The 17,907-nt window shown below is 43.9% G+C and overlaps 1 protein-coding gene and 1 long non-coding RNA gene across 3 annotated transcripts in view; one reads left to right on the plus strand and one right to left on the minus strand.

Moving 5' to 3' along the window:
* Positions 1-17,907, minus strand: part of LOC129060506 (uncharacterized) — a 253,030-nt gene that overhangs the window by 5,307 nt on the left and 229,816 nt on the right. The gene's annotated exons all lie outside the window — the stretch shown is intronic.
* On the plus strand, positions 10,828-11,786 carry LOC100446850 (olfactory receptor 6V1). Its single transcript, XM_009243336.4, is given in 1 exon segment — positions 10,828-11,786. A coding segment is annotated over 1 exon segment (942 nt). The 5' UTR covers positions 10,828-10,842; the 3' UTR covers positions 11,785-11,786.

Here is a 17,907-nt window from a genome sequence, read left to right on the forward strand (position 1 = left end):
CCCATCACTAGCCAGGAAGTAGACTCTGCTCATTATTATACTGTAGGGACTGGAGCAGTAGAAAGCTCCCTTTAAACACATTCTTCCATGATCTCAGATGTGGAGAAAAAGGGAATGCGACTCAAATACCAACTCCTAAAGCTCCTGCTACAAAGTGACTCTCATTACTTTTACCCACATCTCACTGGCTGAAGCAAATCACTCGACCACTCCTGAATTAATGGAGCAAAAATATGTGATATTCCCACTGGGAGGGTCACCTCCAGGAAGGACAACAAATATGAGTGAACAATTATTTGTCCATTATAAACGTCTGGGTTTCTGTTTGTTTGTTTTACTTATTCTCTTCCTCTTGAATTTTGGGTTTAGTTTATCAAATAATGTAAGTAATTTCAATTTCACAGTTTCTGTCATTGCTGAGCTACAGAATATCTGAAACAGTCATAGCATTACTATTCTTGGCATGATATAGAGGAAAAGGACAGTGTGTGAAGCGGGTGAAATCAGAGCTTCAGTCTCAGGCCCCAACATGTGATGACTGAGAAACACTGAGATTACTTAAGCTCTGTGAGATTCTACATTGTTATCTAAAAACCGAATATAATAATTCTCCCTCACAGGTTAACTCCGGAATAAATCTGTAGTCATTACATGTGATTTTTTTCTCCTATGTCTCTCATATTCTTCTCATTCAATCAGCAAGATATCTTTTATATAATCAATATAAATCAATAAGCAATATAATGATATACAAGTTTGGATTATGTTTAGGTTGGTGAGACAAAATGACATAAAAATTAAGAGCAGAGTCTTTGGGATCAGACCTGATTCAAATTCAAACTCTACATGCAGTAGCTGGTGTTAGTAGCTACTATCAATGTTTTTGTTTGTTTGTTTTGTTTCTTTACTTTTGAGACAGGGTCTGGCTCTGTCACCCAGGCTGGAGTGCAGTGGTGCAATCATAGCTCACTGCAGAACTCCCAGGCCCAAGTGATCCTGCCACTTCAGCCTCCTGAATAGCTGGGGCTACAAGCATGCACCACCACACCCAGCTAATTTTTGTATTTTTTGTAGAAATGGAGTCTCACTGTGTTGCCCAGGCTGGTCTCGAACTCCTGGGCTCAAGCAATCCTCCTGCTTCAGCCTCCCAAAGTGCTGGGATTACAGTCATGAGCCACCATGCAGTCACTACTGTCAATATGATTAAGAATTGAAAGCCACTCCAGGCAGGTGCAGGAGACATCCCTATTTGTCATTTGTCTACCATTGGAGCCCATATCATTCACGATTTATTTGCCTTGCTCCACCCCTTCCTCACTCTGAAAAATTAGAATATTAATAGAAAACAGGATCAGTTTTTATATCACACAAACATTTACTAATGCTTTGAGCTCAGATATGTAGGAATATTTATGTAAAGAAAAACATAAATTGAATAACCCTTACCAAGTTTTCCAAGAGTCTTGGATTCTTTTACCAAGAAAAACCTCACAGATAAAGAAACTTTTTAAAAAGTCTTGCCTGTTTTTGTTGAAATAAACTTCTTTCTCTAATTTTTGAGAGCTAAATGGTTAACTGAAAAATAAGCATTCATTAACAGAATGTGTTACACAAAAATTTATCGCACATTTTAAGAGACGCATTACAATATATGCAAAAATCAAGACTGCTGTGTGGTTTTTAAGCATAGTGACAAGTAGATCAAATAAGGTCTATGATTCGTATTTGTTTTTGACATCTAAGCAAACTGTCTGGGATTAGTTGTGGGAGTAAAGCAAGATGTTTTTGAGGCCTCGCGATGTGCATGTGTATCAGACAGAGTAATATTTTGTTGTATTTATGTTTCAGAGATGCTTGCAGCTTGGGTGTTATAAAACTCCCAGTTGGGCAATGTGTCTGCCTTCCTCATAAATGGACAAAAAGGAAGAAATACAGTGTAGTATCAGAACAAGCTTGACTTCAGATACTGCAGCCTCCTATTCTCTGAGAAGGGGAGTGAAAAGAGAGTGGGGTGAGTTAGCGGCTTTCTTTCCATTCAGGATCAGATATCTGACAGAGTAGTCTAAGCCTTAGAAAAAGAAAATTTTGTTGACTTATCCAAGACAGGTTTTTTAAAGGGCCACAAATTTTTTGGCACTCCTCCCATTAAGATACAGCTCTGGCTGGGTGCGGTGGCTCACACTTGTAATCCCAGCACTTTGGGAGGCTGAGGCAGGCGGATCACAAGGTCAGGAGATAGAGACCATCCCGGCCAACATGGTGAAACCCTGTCTCTACTAAAAATACAAAAATTAGCTGGGTATGGTGGTGCATGCCTGTAATCCCAGATACTCAGGAGGCTGAGGCAGGAGAATCACCTGAACCTGGGAGGCGGAGGTTGCAGTGAGCTGAGATCGCGCCACTGCATTCCAGCCTGGTGACAGAGTGAGACTCTGTCTCAAAAAAAAAAAAAAAAAAAAAAAATATGGCTCTATGCCCCTGCCTTTTGAATCTTGTGTTGCTTGGACTCATAAAAGTATGGCAAAAGTGACCATATGTGACATCTGTGACAATCTTATTTGACAAGTAGATCAAATAAAGCCTATGATTTGTATTTGTTTTAGACATCTAAGCAAACTGTCTGGGATCAGTTGGGGGGATAAAGCAAGACATTTTGGCACAAGTACAGTGTATCATCTTTGTGCATAAAATGGGTGCCCCTTTCCATCAGGTAGATGCAGCTCCTTCAGCCCCCATGTGCCCCTTCAGTCTCTCCATCACCACCTTTGTACAGTCTACAAGCCACACAATTGTACTCAGGGGCCCTAATTCAGCCCCTATCTCCATCCACCACCAGGCAAGTACCCTCTTGCTAGACTCTTCAATTCTCTAGGTGACCCACATCAATTCTCAAGAAAACTCTATTTTCTGCCTGATTCCAGCCTGCAGGTATTATTATGCGAGATAATTTCTTCCTCCCCTCTGTCCCATTTGAGGCTAGCACATAAAAGGTCATGCAGTGTCAACCTCTTCTGCTGGAATGCTCGGTCTAGGAGCCCTGAGCCACCAGGTAATGAATCCAACTTCTGTGAGATCCCCAGGCTGGTGAGGTCACGAAGTCAACATTCCCAGCTCATCGCAGTGCCTGCTCATCTCCTCTGAGGCATCACACTCATGAGTGAAGTCATGCTGGGTCCTCTAGACCAGTCCATTGAACATTTGAAATCACTGAAAACCTCCAATGATGCCATGTGGAACCAAAGCATCACCCAGATGAGCCCTGACCAAATACCACACCCACACAATTTTGAGACATCATAAAATCACCATTGTTTTAAGTCACTAAGTTTTGGGGGTAGCAATAGACAAGCAATAGATAACTAGAAAACCATCTCTACTCCTTTGACCTAGAACTGTTTACCTCGCTTTTTCAAGGCTCATACTTAACAGGGATGACTGAATCCTCATATTTGACAATCTTATTTAAATTTAAAATAAGATTCCTGCAGCATTTAAAGGGACATTTTGAAATATTATGTCCCTTGAGATACAGAAAGGAAATTTAGGCTTGTTTGTGGATAGCAGAGGAGCAGGGTGGGCAGAGTGACAGTGGGGCTGAGGCCCTGTGGGAGAGGACAGGAACCCGAGGCTGAGTGGCAGCCAAGGGTGTGAGAGGTCAGGACAGGGAAGCCATGAGAAAAAAAATGGTGGGAATCAGGGGTTGGTGTGGGGTAGGAAGGGAGCTATGAAGTTTTTTTTGTTTATTTTTATTTATTTATTTATTTTTTTGTGACGGAGTCCCCCTCTGTCGCCCAGGCTGGAGTGCAGTGGCATGATCTCAGTTCACTGCAGCCTCCGCCTCCCAGGTTCAAGTGATTCTCCTGCCTCAACCTCCCAAGTAGCTGGGATTACAGGATTACACCACCATGCCTGGCTAATTTTTGCATTTTTAGTAGAGACAGGGTTTCACCATGTTAGCCAGGCTGGTTGCGAACTCCTGACCTCAAGTCATCTGCCCACCTCAGCTTCCCAAAGTGCTGGAATTAGAGGTGTGAGCCACCTCACCCGGCCTTAAATGTAAAGTTTAAGCAGAAGAGAACTGGGCAGCAAGATGATAAGACAAAGAGTCAACATGGGAGAGAAGATGGCAGGCGACACAAAGGAAAGGCTGGAGGAACCTAAAGAAAGTATGCAGGAGGGGCGCAGAGCTAAGGTTTTTCCTTGCATCTTCCTGTGAACACTCAGCTCTTCTTCACCAGCGCAGGGTAGTGCCTTCCACACCAGAGCCTTGAGTAAATTAGAAAAGTGTTTCCCTACTGAGATGTAGTCGGGAGGAACAAGGCTTGACAAGTACAGTGTACCTTTGTGCATGAAATAGGTGCCCCTTTTCATCAAGTAGATGCAGCTCCTTCAGCCCCCACGTGCCCCTTCAGTCTCTCCATCAGCATCTTTGTGCAGGCTACAAGCCACACAACTGTACTTAGTGGTCCTAATTCAACCCTTATCTCCATCCACCACCAGGCAAGCACCCTCTTGCTAGACGCTTCAATTCTCCAGGTGACCCACATCAATTCTCAAGAAAACTATTTTCTGCCTGATTCCGGCCTACAGGTATTATCATGTGAGATAATTTCTTCCTCCAATCTGTCTGAAAATCTAGCAGTTACATATTCCTGTGCATTAATAGAGAGTTACCCCATCCCCTGATTTGTTAGTGAGTCAGAATTGAGGGAGGAAACTCCCACTCTCAACTCTGCCAGCAGTGAAAATCTGCAGAGATGTCATAGAAGACAGCTGGAGATTGGGGCAGAAAAGCCCCCAGTCAGAGGATATCTGGCTTTGGGAGGCAGAGCACATCATGAAAACAAAGGATTCCTGTAGCATATAAAGAAAAAATTCAGGCACCTAGAGTGAGCCACTCAATCCTTCCTTTACCACGAACAAAACCAGATGAGTTAAATAGTTGCCAAAAATTTGATCACAAATTTTCTTCTGTCCCTACCACCAAACACGTTCAAACTTTCCATCCAATAAACATATTGTCCTTGTGCCACTCCAAGTTGGCTTTATGCCAAAATGTGGAGAAAAAGAGTTGCTTTGTAGTAGCAATGGGCCAAGATTAGATATGTCATATCCAAGAAAAAGAGTACACCAGGGAGTAATCTGTGTCTCACCTAATGGCCAGGCACAGCCTTATGAGATGGAGTCTAATAATGCAAGTCAAAATGTCAACATATCCCAGGAAATAGTAGGGCAGATCTGAGCAGAGGTTGACATTTTTATTGTAGTCCCTGGACTCTCTTCCTCTTCTGGAAATGCACATTCAGAGATGATTACGGTGCAATCTAACTCCCCCAGGAACATATAAAGCTCCTTTCTCAAGCTCTTCCCCGACTTCAGGCATTTTCTTCTTTAGATTTTCAAAAACAAAACAATAATTTCATTACAAAACAACTGAAACAAGAAGTAGCTCAGATTATCAGTAACTGATAAGCACGTTGGTTTTTATGTTTGTGTATTTTGCCCACTTCCAAGGGCCTGAGTGTGATAATTACATATGGTTTGATGATGAAAATAAAGACGCTTTAGCTTAGATATTTGTTAGTATTTTCCAGATTACCTTAGAATCCATGAGGACTGGCCCACCTAAAACTGATTTAGGTCAGTAAATCTGACCTGTAAGAAGGTTCAGAAAGGGGGTCAACATGAAAATAAACAGGAAAACTATCTTGTTCTATTCTGCTGCCCACATTTGCTTGGGTTTCACGTAAAGAAACAAGCAGCTGTCATAGTCAATCACCACACAGGTGAAATGGGAGGCACAGGTGAAAGTGGAGAAGGATTATTTGTCGGCCAGAGGCTGAGGGGATACTGGAGTAGGAATCAATCTGGATCAAAGAAGCAATAACAATGGAAATGTCCATTAATAGACTGTGTGAAAAGATGGAGAGTTGACTGAGGAAGAAGTCCCTGGGAGACTGAAGACTTCATCAACTCAACCAGGTAAATGACTGCATTTCCCATTAATCTCATCAAGTGAAAGAAGAAGTTAACCAAAAGGAAATGGGGCGGTTCCTCAAAGCCTGGGAATCCCAGGAGACAGAATTGAGTGGCACTAGAGTAGTTCCCCTCACTGTTTCAATCCTAGCTCTTTCTCTTTGGGAAGGCTAGAAAGGAAACAAGAATTAACATTGCTCCATGTGCCTTTAATCCCAAAGGAAATAAGGACAGATTTAGGATTATGCTCCTGGATTATGGAGGCTGCTCTATGTTGTGATCATTTAACAGAGTTGATGCTACATATTTATTAAGGAATGAACACAATTGTGTAAAGATGAATGGATCCAGTCAAATAAGCAGTTCACCAGGCACCAAAGCGGCATGGTAGTCATTGCGATAGGCAGAGGAATGTCCCCTCAAAGATGTCCAAGCCCTAATCCTTGGAATTTGTGAAAACTTTGCTTTACATAGGAAAGGGGACTTTGCAGGTGTGATTGGGTTGAAGACCTTGAGATGAGGGGAGTAGCCTGGGTGATCCAGGTGGGCTGAATCTAATCTTAGGGGTGATCCAGGTGGGCTGAATATAATCTTAGGGATTTGTAAAAGTGGAGAAACTTCTCCTCTGAGTTCAGTCAGAGGGCTAAGTGATGACAAAAGACGGTTCTGAGAGACACATGTGGCTGGCTTTGAAGATGGATGAAGGAACAATAAGCCAAGGAATGTGGGCAGCTTCTAGAAGCTGGAAAAGTAAGGAGACTCCAGAAAGGAAGGCAGCCCTGATGACGCCTTGGTTTTAGCTCACTGAGGCCTGTGTCAAGTTACTGATCTGTAGAATTTGTCAGGTAATAAATTTGTGTTGTTTAAGCTATAAAATTTGTGGTTTTTGGCTACAGAAGCAATAGAAAATGAATAGTCATGAAGGCCCATGTAGCCCCGACTTATGCTCCTGCCTTTCAATTCCCAAGCACCTGCCTCCAGCCCTGCTCTGGCCAGCACCTGTCTGCCTACCTGAGCTCCCTGCTAGCAACTGGCTCCTTTCTTCTTCCTCCTCCATTTCTAGCCTTGTGACCTACATTTTTCTTTACTTTCTTTCTTTTTGTTTTTGTTTTGAGACGAAGTCTTGCTTTGCCACCCAGGCCGGAGTGCAGTGGCACAGAGAGCAGTTGGCTCACTGCAACCTCTGCCTTGTGGGCTCAAGCAATTCTCCTGCCTCAGTCTCCCAGGTAAATGGGATTACAGGTGTCCACCACCACACCCAGCTAATTTTTTGTATTTTTAGTATAGACAGGGTTTCACCATGTTAGCCAGGCTGGTCTGGAACTCCTGACCTCAAGTGATACACCCACCTTGGCCTCTCAAAGTGCTAGGATTATAGGCATGAGCCACTGTTCCCAGCCTCTTCTTTGCTTTCAATGGGTCAGCTCCAAATCTCAGTTCCAGGCTCAAGTCCTACAGAAAGATTGCCTGGCCAACCCCTCCAGCCCTGGTTATTCTTAACCTCAGGGCCCATCTGCACTACCTTCATTGCACAGCTTTTCCTTGAAATCTTTGAGTCATTATTTCTGTCTCAGTGTGGGTGGGGTTGCACTGGGTATCATGCATAAGGTTTAAATGTCTCTGAGATGAAGGACTGTGACTCAGAGTTTACTAGGGAGCTGGAAGCTTGGAGTGGCCTCCCCATATTCCCTTTACCTTTGTCCCCAGGGTGTGTATCTTCTCACAGGAGCCAGATCCCAAGATGTGTCCACCAAGGGCCCTGCCTCTGGAGGCAGAGATCTGTTTGATTCCCAGACTTCTCCAAATGATACTTTCTTTGGAGAATTTTAACAAGAGGCTGCTATGGTCCAGGGCCTCCATTCTCTGCCTCCCTAGATCCCTAAACCCTGGATCCACTTGGAGATTTTGTCTGCAAATGGAAACTCTGGATCCAGCCCTGGCCAGGTACCCAGGCTGTCATAATTTTAGTCCAGCTGGGAAAATTCCTTTGTGTTTTTTCCATGATCTCCTATTTTTCCCATGGTCCTGGGAGGAGGGGAAGGGCCAGGAGACAGGCACTGCCGAGGTGCTGATCCTAAGCCGTCAGCTGCTTGGGTATATCTAGGTCTTTATCCATTTCTTTATTCAGATCTTTTTCTCAAATGTTACTTCCTCAAAACAGAGGACATCTCATTATTCTAAGGAGCAACGTCAGTGCCTCAGAAGTCCCAGAGGGCTCCTTGGCTTCCTGTCATTCCCACAGAAAACACTCTGCTGGAGTCTAGGTTTCCCATCCAGCATAAGCTGAACTGTAAACATCATCAAGACACGAAGGACTTGGAGATGTGGATGAGAGAAAGAGCTGAAAACACTCATCCTTGAGAGAGAAGGGACAGAATCAGCACCTTTCCCCTCTGGTCTCCTGAGGGACTTCTTTCCTATCTCCCAGCCCCACATCAATGCTGCTGCCCCTGGCTTTGTAGTGACACAGGGTAGGTGCTGAATTAGAAAATCAGCATAAGGACTGGCAGTGTTTTAGGTCACCCAGCAGTGCCACCTCTTCCTAGCTGTGCACAAAGCCCCTGTCCACCCTTTCCAGCCGCAAGATACAACCCAAGGGAAAGAGACTGCATCTCTGATGTCACTCACGTTATAGAGTGAGGCCAGCAGGCAGGTGTCTCCAGGTATGAATGCCTAAGTGAGAGCAGCTTACAAAGAAGACACCAGGCTTGGAGGCTAAGGTGAGTGGGGGAAGTCTGTATGTCAGTCAGGTTCTCATGCAACACAAACATAAGGACTGGGTTTGAATTTAGTCAGTGTTGGGGTAGATTTTAGACCTACCTTTAAGGCTTGTCAGTGGCATGGGTGCAAGGCTTTATTTATTTATTTATTTTTGTTTTTGAGATGGAGTCTAGCTTTGTTATCCAGGCTGGAGTGCATTGGCAGGATCTCAGCTCACTGCAATCCCACATCCCAGGTTCAAGTGATTCTCCTACCTCAGCCTCCCGAGTAGCTGGGATTACAAGTGCCCGCCACCATGCCCAGCTAATTTTTGTATTTTTAGTAGAGACGGGGTTTCACTGTGTTGGCCAGGCTGGTCTTGAACGCCTGACCTCATGATCCGCCCGCCGCAGCCTGCCAAACTGCTGGGATTACAAGCATGAGCTACCACACCCAGCCGGGTGCAAGGCTTTTTAAAATTAGAATGTCATTGCTGTGTGGCCAGGACACAGCCCCAAATGAAGCTTTTATGGGGCTGGAGAAAGGGCCAGAGTATATCTACACATAGCTTCACTCCTTCCACTCCTGACAGTTTGTGTTGTAAATACTTTGTTTGTGTTTGAAGTGTTTTAAAGTACCCCCTGGAACTGAAATTCCAAGAAACAGTGTAAAGCTGTAAAGATCTTCACACACACACACGCTGGCAACAAGAAGAAGTGTAGAGAGATGATGGGCCAAAAAAATTTGAGTTCTATTGACGGTCTAACAATAAGAGCAGTGATAACAATAACAACAACGATTTGTTGGCTAGTATGTGGTAGTCACTGCACTAAGTAGTTTACTTATTTAATTTTATAATCACCATAGAGGCTAAGTACCAGTAATACCATTATTTTATAGCTGAATAAACAGGCTCAGAGAAAGTAACAAAGAAGGGCAGATTTATGGCCCGTGACAAGCAAGTCTAGAGCCAGAATTCAAATACAGGCAAGCCAACTCCATAGCTTACGCTTTGCACCACAGAGGGAGGGGAAGTGCAGTGGAGACGGCAAAGCAGCGCCCTTGGGTAGACGGATGATGCCATTGGGAAGCCTGATTACCGTGTGTGTCCTGGGAGAGCAGCCACTTGGATTTCCAGTCCTCTCTCCCTGACCTGCTGCACCCTTTCTGCTCTCCATCTTTGCAAACATGAAGCAGAGGTCTCTTCTAAAGGAAGCTAATTTCTGGACTCAAAACTCTGACTTCCACTAATTTCATGATCACAGCCGGAGAAATGTGCACAAGTGAGGATCCTCAGAGAGGCAGCTCAGAAAGGTTTGCAGGGACCCTTTAAAAAGGGTCTTGGGGCACAACCTCTGGGTGTGACATAGACGGATTAGCCTACGTTTGGGGGTTTCTGGGTCACATGCACTAATGCTCTCTCTCCCTCTCTCTCTGTTTTCTGTGTTCCTCTCCTTCCTGTATTTCTCTATTTGAATTTTTTCTGTTCTTTCTCTGTTCGTCTGTTGTTTCCTTCTTGTTTTCTCCCTAAATGTCAATGTCTGTTGCCATGTGGTCTTCCTTAATCTTCTCCTCTGTTTTCCTTTCTTCCTTTTTTTTCTTTTTTGAGATGGAGTCTCACTCTGTCACCCAGGCTGGAGTGCAGTGGCATGATTTCGGCTCACTGCAACCTCCACCTCCCAGGTTCAAGTGATTCTCATGCCTCAGTTTTGCAGGTAGCTGAGATTACAGATGCCTGCACCTGGCTTATTTTTGTATTTTTAGTAGAGACAGGGTTTCACCACGTTGGCCAGGCTGGTCTTGAACTCCTGACCTCAAGTGATCCCCCTGCCTCGGCCTCCCAAAGTGCTGGGATTACAGGCATGAACCACCATCCCCAGCCTTCTCTCTTCTTAATAATGGCTTTCTATGTCTTTCACTTCTCTGATACCCTCACTCTGTTTCTCCTTGACTCTCCTATTCCTATTTTGTTATCTTTCTTTATTGCCGTTTCTTTCTGCTTTTCTGTTTATCACTCACTGGCTACTTGCCTTTCTCTCTCTATTCTCTGTCTCTGTCCCTGTTTCTTCTGTTTCAAGATCAATGGTTCTCTGTCTCTATCTCTCTGTTTCTGCCTCTCCATCTGTCTTTTGTTTCTCTTGCATGCAGGGCCCCAGCCTGTGGATCATGGCAAATCTGCGCCAGCCCTCCGAATTTGTCCTCTTGGGCTTCTCCTCCTTTGGTGAGCTGCAGGCCCTTCTGTATGGCCCCTTCCTCATGCTTTTTCTTCTCGCCTTCATGGGAAACACCATCATCATAGTTATGGTCATAGCTGACACCCGCCTGCATACACCCATGTACTTCTTCCTGGGCAATTTTTCCCTGCTGGAGATCTTGGTAACCATGACTGCAGTGCCCAGGATGCTCTCAGACCTGCTGGTCCCCCACAAAGTCATTACCTTCAGTGGCTGCATGGTCCAGTTCTACTTCTACTTTTCCCTGGGTTCCACCTCCTTCCTCATCCTGACAGACATGGCCCTTGATCGCTTTGTGGCCATCTGCCACCCACTGCACTATGGCACTCTGATGAGCCGGGCTATGTGTGTCCGGCTGACTGGGGCTGCCTGAGCAGCTCCTTTCCTAGCCATGGTACCCACTGTCCTCTCCCGAGCTCATCTTGATTACTGCCACGGCAACGTCATTAACCACTTCTTCTGTGACAATGCACCTCTCCTGCAGTTGTCGTGCTCTGACACTCGCCTGTTGGAATTCTGGGACTTTCTGATGGCCTTGGCCTTTGTCCTCAGCTCCTTCCTGGTGACCCTCATCTCTTATGGCTACATACTGACCACTGTGCTGCGGATCCCCTCTGCCAGCAGCCGCCAGAAGGCTTTCTCCACCTGCGGGTCTCACCTCACACTGGTCTTCATTGGCTACAGTAGTACCATCTTTCTGTATGTCAGGCCTGGCAAAGCTCACTCTGTGCAAGTCAGGAAGGTCGTGGCCTTGGTGACTTCAGTTCTCACCCCCTTCCTCAATCCCTTTATCCTTACCTTCCGCAATCAGACAGTTAAAACAGTGCTACAGGGGCAGATGCAGAGGCTGAAAGGCCTTTGCAAGGCACAGTGATGAGCCCAGGGCCCAGGGGGACCTGGCCTGCCTCCACTGAGCAGTTCTGTGGGGAGGGAGACCTCCAGTGAGTGGGAAGACCACTGTTAAGTTTCTTTAGTTTTTTTCCCTCTGAGCAATAACTACAGTGAGCCCTCAGTGCTGCACTGTCTGGCCCAAAGCTCTTATGGGCCACCATGGAAGTGTTCCCTACATCCCCTAGCAGCTGTAAGAACTCTGAGAGTAGCCCAGAGCTTTCAGTAAAGGGAAGTGCATGTGCTTTGCATTTAAGGAAGAGTAGCCAAGAAGTGCTCTATGATCAAGAGGTAGTATCCAATCCCAGTATGTGTGCATGGGTGTGCATGTGTGTACATATGTGTGCATGGGTGTGCATGTGTGTACATATGTGTGCATGGGTGTGCATGTGTGTACATATGTATGCATGTGTGTGCATGTGTGTACATATGTGTGCATGGGTGTACATATGTGTGCATGGGTGTACATATGTGTGCATGGGTGTGCATGGGTGTACATATGTGTGCATGGGTGTGCATGGGTGTGCATGTTCAGGGTGTGCTTTTCTATCACAGTATGCACTGCTGCTGGGTGTATGCACCATAAGTGCTTGGGCTACATGGGATCAAGGGAAGAAGCAAAAGTTACCAAAAACAAAATGATTGTTTTTCAATGTGTGTGTGAGTGTTGGGAGGACTGGGTCCTTGTATAATTATTCATCCATTTATTCATTCATTTCTTCAATATTGAGTAGGCTGTGTGTGTCAGGCACTGTAACAGGTAGAGGGTAAAAAGCTAAAAAAGGCATAAATGGTTCTGAACCTGACAAAGCTCTTGGCCTATGGAAGGAAAGAGTGATAAATAGCTGTTTCCAGCACAGTGGGGAAAGTGCAACAGTGGATTCACAGAGGGTATTATGAGCACACAGGAGCAACACTGAGACCAGGAGGGGGCTGAGCGACGGCTTCCTGACAAGATGACACCTGAGTAGCACATTGACTATAAGGTGGACACTGTGAGAGTGCAACTCATCAGGTACCTTTGCATCAGAGAAAGATGAAACAGAGAGAAATTAAAACAAGATAAATCTCCACTCGTGAGGAATTATGTGGTTTCCAGAGAGGAAATATTCAGAGTTTTGGAAAGATAAAATAAACTTTGCTCCTGTATGATTAGAAACATTCATTTGCCTAAAGGCAAGGGATTGTAATAAACCTAGTAAGTTCACTTATTCAGTCATTGTATATCCTATTTTACACACATACATATTATATTGTACATTACATAAAATATGAACATAATATTACATTCACATACGTGTGGGCATAAAATTCTTGAAAATCTATTATGTCCCATGCTGCCTTTGGAGTTAAACATCAGCTCCACTGTCCTCCCTCCTCCAACTATAGCCTGAAATTTTAAAAATCTTCCAGTTACTTTGACCTCAGGATCATGGTGTTCCCTTAGCTTTCGCCCATGCAGAATTTTCTAAAGTAGCCCCAATTTAAGTTGTTTTGACACACTGTTTCTGTAAGTACACTTTAATTTACCAAACTCCATTTCCCAATTTGTGATATATAAACTACAATCAGGAGTTTATTCGTAGCTACACTTACTTGAAAACAATAAAACTACTAATTTATCACAAATGTCGAGCATTTAAAAATCCACTATGTGGAAATGAATGAGGTAGGCTTATTTGGAGCTTGGGAGATGCGGCTTGCTTACCAACCCATTGGTTCTCCTTGTGACCTCCTCTTATCCCAAGCTAACTCCTTCCTCAACGAGGCACCCCTTTCTCTGGCTTTCTGAAAGTGTCTTTCTTTCTTGCTGAGATACCCCTCAGCCAAGTCGGAGGGTCTTTTCACATTCCTAGTTTCAGTTTCTAGACCAAAATTTTGCTTGTTCTTTAATTACATAACAGAGCAATGATTCTGTTGTTTGCAGTTGCTATTGAATGAATTGATGTTTTTTTCCTCTGTTTATTCTCTGCTTGCTACCTAGAAAAGTATTTGTAGAGTAAATGAAAGAAGGATGAGTAAATTAAGAATAATTCTACTAACAATATCTTATTTTTGTATACTTTTCATACTTTACGAACCACTTTTACGTATAGTTTCCATTTGGTTTTACCTTCATAGTAATTCAATTAAATAAAGATTCACTGATCACCCATCATGAGCAAAACACTCCACTCAGCAGTGGCTGTTAAAGATGAAAGAAATGTGGAGTCTGACCTCAAGGGGTTCCATGTACTGAGAGAAATTAAAACGTGTGGTTAATTTCAATAAGGTGTTTTTCTATAAAGTGTATGAGAGCTCGGAAGGAAAATTTCTGATTCTGAAACTGCAGCAAGCGGTGTTCCTGACCCGCTTTAGTGGGTAAGGGAAACATGGCTGACAGGAAGAATGAGTTGGTCAAAGACATTGCAGAACCGACAGCAGGGTCTGGTTCTTCAAACCTTTTTTTCCATCTCCCCAACTTTGGAATTTTCTTCTTCCATCTGAATTAAAAGTTGGGTTAATTCAAAGTTGGAACCTCCAGGATCTGAAGCTGCTCAGTTTTGCCTCCTCTAGACCCTTACTGAGCACGTATCTATCAAGATTCTACAAGTCTGTAGACTTGTAATGGCAACAATTCTAGTAACCACTTCCTCACAGTAATTGCACATTTAGTATCCATCACTTGAAAAAAACACATATTGGCAGAAAGCAAGTATAGATTCAATGTTACTTTTAAAGATTTGTGTTTCAATATCAAAGGCATAGAAGCAACCTAGATGCCCATCAATGGTGGACTGGATAAAGAAAATGTGATACATATACATTATGGAATACTATGCAGCCATAAAAAAGAGTGAAGGCATATCCTTTGCAGCAACTCAGATGGAGCTGGAAGCCATTTTCCTAAGCAAATTAAGACAGAAATAAAAAACCAAATACCACATCTTCTCTTATAAATGGGAGCTAAACATTGAGTATACATGGACACAAAGAAGGGTATAATAGACACTGGAACCTACTTGAGGATGGAGGGAGGGAGGAGGGTGAGGATTGAAAAACTATCAGGTATTATGCTGATTACTTGGGTGACAAAGTTATCTGTACACCAAACCTCAGCAACATGCAATTTACCCAGGTAACAAACTTGCACATGTACCCCTTGAACCCAGAATAAAAGTTGGAAAGAAGGAAAAAAAGATTTGTATTTTATTTATCACCACTGTTTCCATGAACATTTGAAATAGAGCAAATAATACCTACACATGTCAGATATTTTTATTCTGAATAAATATTTTGATTCTGTTCATATACAATGTTAATTATACAGTGGATTCACAGTCCCTCTGTTATGACATCATTTTCCCTGGGAGGTGAGAACAGTTGATGTGGTTATTTGTCTATGTAAGGTCGTTGGATGTAGATGCACAGACGGCAACAGCCTTTCTGCTTCATAGAAGTGGATGACATTGGAACCTAATTTCAGGGTGGTAGGAGGGCAAGGTTGCTTTCAACACCCAGAACTAATTTAAGTGTGGGCGAAATCATGACAGGATTTCGTGAAACTAAAATGTTTTCCCTAGCCCCAAATATCTTCCCACACACCCTTCATTTGTCTGGCATCCTAGTTTTAAATGGCTAACCCAAGAATCCATTCTCACACACGTAAATCCCAGTGGGAAGCCAAAAAAAATGGATTTATTTTTTCCAGTTGGGAGGATTAGAGAGCAAGAAATTGAAGGTATGAAAGTTTTTGAAGAAGAAAGACAAAGGCATATAATCACTTTTCAAAGGAAAGTCAGGCCTGGATCTTGTGGTGGTTGGTAGCAACGTCAAGACCCTGCACAGATGGGATTTTAGGAGTGGTAAGGTGAAAAACCCTCTGGGTCAAACTAAGAAAATGTCAGTGTTGCCTATAGTGGGCTAGATTCATATCAGTCTAATTCACTAATTCTTTCAGCACTAGGTTTTCTGATGTACGTATGTTTTTTCAACAATGCCTGACAGGTACTGAGGAATGGTGGTCATGGCTCAGTGGTCTGATAGTAAACGTTTAGCCACCTCTCTCCATTTGCTGACTTCTAGCATTTGCCAACTTCCTGGTGTCAATATTTTCACCATGTCCATTTTTAAGCTACCAAGTTGACATCTAAAGTTGGAGTTAGGGAAAGATGCCCCACCGTACAGCCCCATATAGTATTTCCACCACACTGAGACAAGTGGCCTAAATAACCTCAATCTCATGGACAAAAGTACAACATAGCAAAGTAATTAGGAGTTCTGAATTTGAATCACCTTTGTTTTTAGCATAACTTATTTGATTTTGAGTTTCTGTTATCTAATTTTTTTATCATGCCTGTGTTTAATTCCTGCCAATTTAACGGTCGATTTCCAGGCATTTCCATACATCCTCTGAAATCTAGGCAGAGGTTCCCAAAGCTCAACTCTTGTCTTCTGCCACACCACGTGGAAGCTGCCAATGCTTGGGGCTTGCACTCTCTGAAGCAATGAACTGAGCTGTACCTTCTTTCCTTTTAGCCATGACTAGAGCTGGAGTGGCTGGGATGCAGGGCACCAAGTCCTGAGGCTGTGCAGAGCAGCAGGGCCCTGGAACTGGCCCATTAACTATTTTTCCCTCGTAGGCCTTCGGGCCTGTGATGAGAGGGGCTGCTATAAGGTCTCTGACATGCCCTGTAAACATTTTCCCCATTGCCTTGGCTACTAACATTCGGGTCCTCATCTCCATCTGAGACCACCTCAGCCTGGACTTCATTGTCCATATCACTATCAGCATTTTGGTCAAAATCATTCAACAAGACTCTAGGAACTTCCGAACTTTCCCATACCTTCCTGTCTTCTTCTGAGCCCTCCAAATTATTCCAGCCTCTGCCAGTTAGCCAGTTCCAAAGTCTCTTCCACATTCTCAGGAGTCTTGTAGCAATGCCCCAGTATGGGTTCTCCAGGGGGCTCCAGAACATCACTAGCATCCTACCTCTGGGTTTCCCTTAGATCCTGCTCCCCAGTCAATGCTGCATTGCTGTCATTCTCCTTCCCTTGAGTTAGACACATGCCATGTCCTATGGAGGTAAAGCTCATGGCATTGTCCTTATAAGGGAACTTATGAATTATTTTATCTGATAGACACAGGATCCTCCATATATGAGGGGACCTGGCTTCTTCACTAGCCCCCGAGCAGCTCACCACTCACACTTGTGTTTCTGCCACTTCCCTCACACAATGGACAACTCACCCAGAAGTTCTTGGCTTACTCAGCCCTGGGGGGTGAGTCCAAAGGACTGTATATGAGGCCCTTGTCCTTGTCATGGAGGAAGTTGGCTGTGATCTAAGGAGAGGGGACACCACAGATTTCCTTCCCTCTCCTCCACAGACACAGAAGGCAGATCCCCCTATTCTCCGCCTCATCCCCATGCCTCCCTTTTGTTGGAGGACCCGACCAAACCAGCCTTAAAGGGGTATAACACGTGACTAATTCAGCTGCTGGCAGAGAGGGAAATCAAGCATTTCAGAAAAGCTAAGCTCTCTGAACTTACTTAGGTTTTTTGCAAAATTAAAGGCAATACAGTTTCAGCACTGAAGATAAATAGCACCTTTGGTGACTACAATATGATTGCCCTAGGCAAGCAGAGATTTCTACACTGATGTACACACTGAAGTTTGTTGTAATCAAATATGCCCTGTTATTTCAGTGAGTACAGCATCTTGCAGAGGACACTTACGGGTCCCCTGGGGGGCTTGGGTCTGATTAGTGATGATACCCATGGCCAGTCTCCAGAAATCCACTCATTAATCTCATCTCTTTAGGCTTTGGTTGTCTACACAATATACCATTTTATGCCTATGTTATTTTACACACTCAGTTGCCTCTCTCGGGAATTCACTTTTCCTCTTCTCAGCCTATAAAACTGTTCTTTGGACCTCAAAAAGTCATTTCAGCTTACCTTTCAACTTAATCAAAAGAAATGGGGCATTCCCCAAGAGTTTTGCCTTCAGGAACTCAGAGGAAGTCACACTGAGGTTTGATATAAGGATTTCTTCTTAAGATTTGAACCATGCAGTGAAGAAAGGGGCTTCCTCCCACAGCTGGGAATGGTCTATCTCTGGACTTGGT

This window comes from Pongo abelii, chromosome 6 (assembly GCF_028885655.2).
Source record: "Pongo abelii isolate AG06213 chromosome 6, NHGRI_mPonAbe1-v2.0_pri, whole genome shotgun sequence".
Lineage (NCBI taxonomy): Eukaryota > Metazoa > Chordata > Mammalia > Primates > Hominidae > Pongo > Pongo abelii.